Source organism: Etheostoma cragini, unplaced genomic scaffold, assembly GCF_013103735.1.
Source record: "Etheostoma cragini isolate CJK2018 unplaced genomic scaffold, CSU_Ecrag_1.0 ScbMSFa_195, whole genome shotgun sequence".
NCBI classification, from domain to species: Eukaryota; Metazoa; Chordata; class Actinopteri; order Perciformes; family Percidae; genus Etheostoma; species Etheostoma cragini.
Genome location: NW_023266057.1, coordinates 1 through 1,023, shown reverse-complemented (window position 1 = coordinate 1,023; position 1,023 = coordinate 1). Strand labels below are relative to the sequence as shown.

General features: G+C 41.2%; 1 protein-coding gene across 1 annotated transcript; it reads right to left on the bottom strand.

The window, feature by feature from the left end:
- Positions 1-6: 6 nt before the first annotated feature.
- Positions 7-1,020, bottom strand: LOC117940217 (mucin-5AC-like; the record flags this gene model as incomplete). Its single annotated transcript, XM_034865570.1, has 1 exon — positions 7-1,020. A coding segment is annotated over one exon (1,014 nt), but the record flags the coding sequence as incomplete, so codon positions are not given.
- Positions 1,021-1,023: the final 3 nt, after the last annotated feature.

Below are 1,023 nucleotides of genomic sequence, written 5' to 3'. Positions count from 1 at the left end.
TGTTACTGGGCCAGTGGTGACTTCTTTAGGTGGTATTGTCGTCACAATCTTTGCTGTTGTCTTTTCTGAAGATGTTGTTATTTCTGATGCTGTTGTCTCTAGAAATTTGGTTGTGGATACTGTAGATGTTTGTGAAGGTACGTTAATAGTTGTGGTAACAACAGAAGGTTTTGATGTCACAACTGTCGTTTCAGGGCTTGTTGTTGTAACACCTGGCACTGAGGTTGTAGTTTCAATAACAGCTGTGGTAGAGTTTGTTACTGGGCCACTGGTGAATTCTTTTGGTGGTATTGTCGTCACAATCTTTGCTGTTGTCTTTTCTGAAGATGTTGTCTTTTCTGATGCTGTTGTCTCTAGAGATTTGGTTGTGGATACTGTAGATGTTTGTGAAGGTACGTTAATAGTTGTGGTAACAACAGAAGGAATGGATGTCACAACTGTTGTTTCAGGTCTTGTTGTTGTAACACCTGGCACTGAGGTTGTAGTTTCAACCACAGCTGTGGTAGAGCTTGTTGCTGGGCCAGTGGTAACTTCTGAGGGTGGTATTGTTGTTGCAATATTTGCTGTTGTCTTTTCTGATGATGTTGTCTTTTCTGATGCTGTTGTCTCTACAGATTTGGTTGTGGCTTCTGTAGATATTGCTGATGGTACATGAATAGTTGTGGTAACAACAGAAGGTTTGGATGTCACAACTGTTGTTTCAGGACTTGTTGTCGTAACACCTGGCAATAAGGTTGTAGTTTCAACCACAGCTGTGGTAGAGCTTGTTACTGGGCCAGTGGTGACTTCTTTAGGAGGTATTGTCGTCACAATCTTTGCTGTTGTCTTTTCTGAAGATGTTGTCTTTTCTGATGCTGTTGTCTCTACAGATTTGGTTGTGGATACTGTAGATGTTTGTGAAGGTACATTAATAGTTGTGTTAACAACAGAAGGTTTTGATGTCAGAACTGTCGTTTCAGGGCTTGTTGTTGTAACACCTGGCACTGAGGTTGTAGTTTCAATAACAGCTGTGGTAGAGCTTGT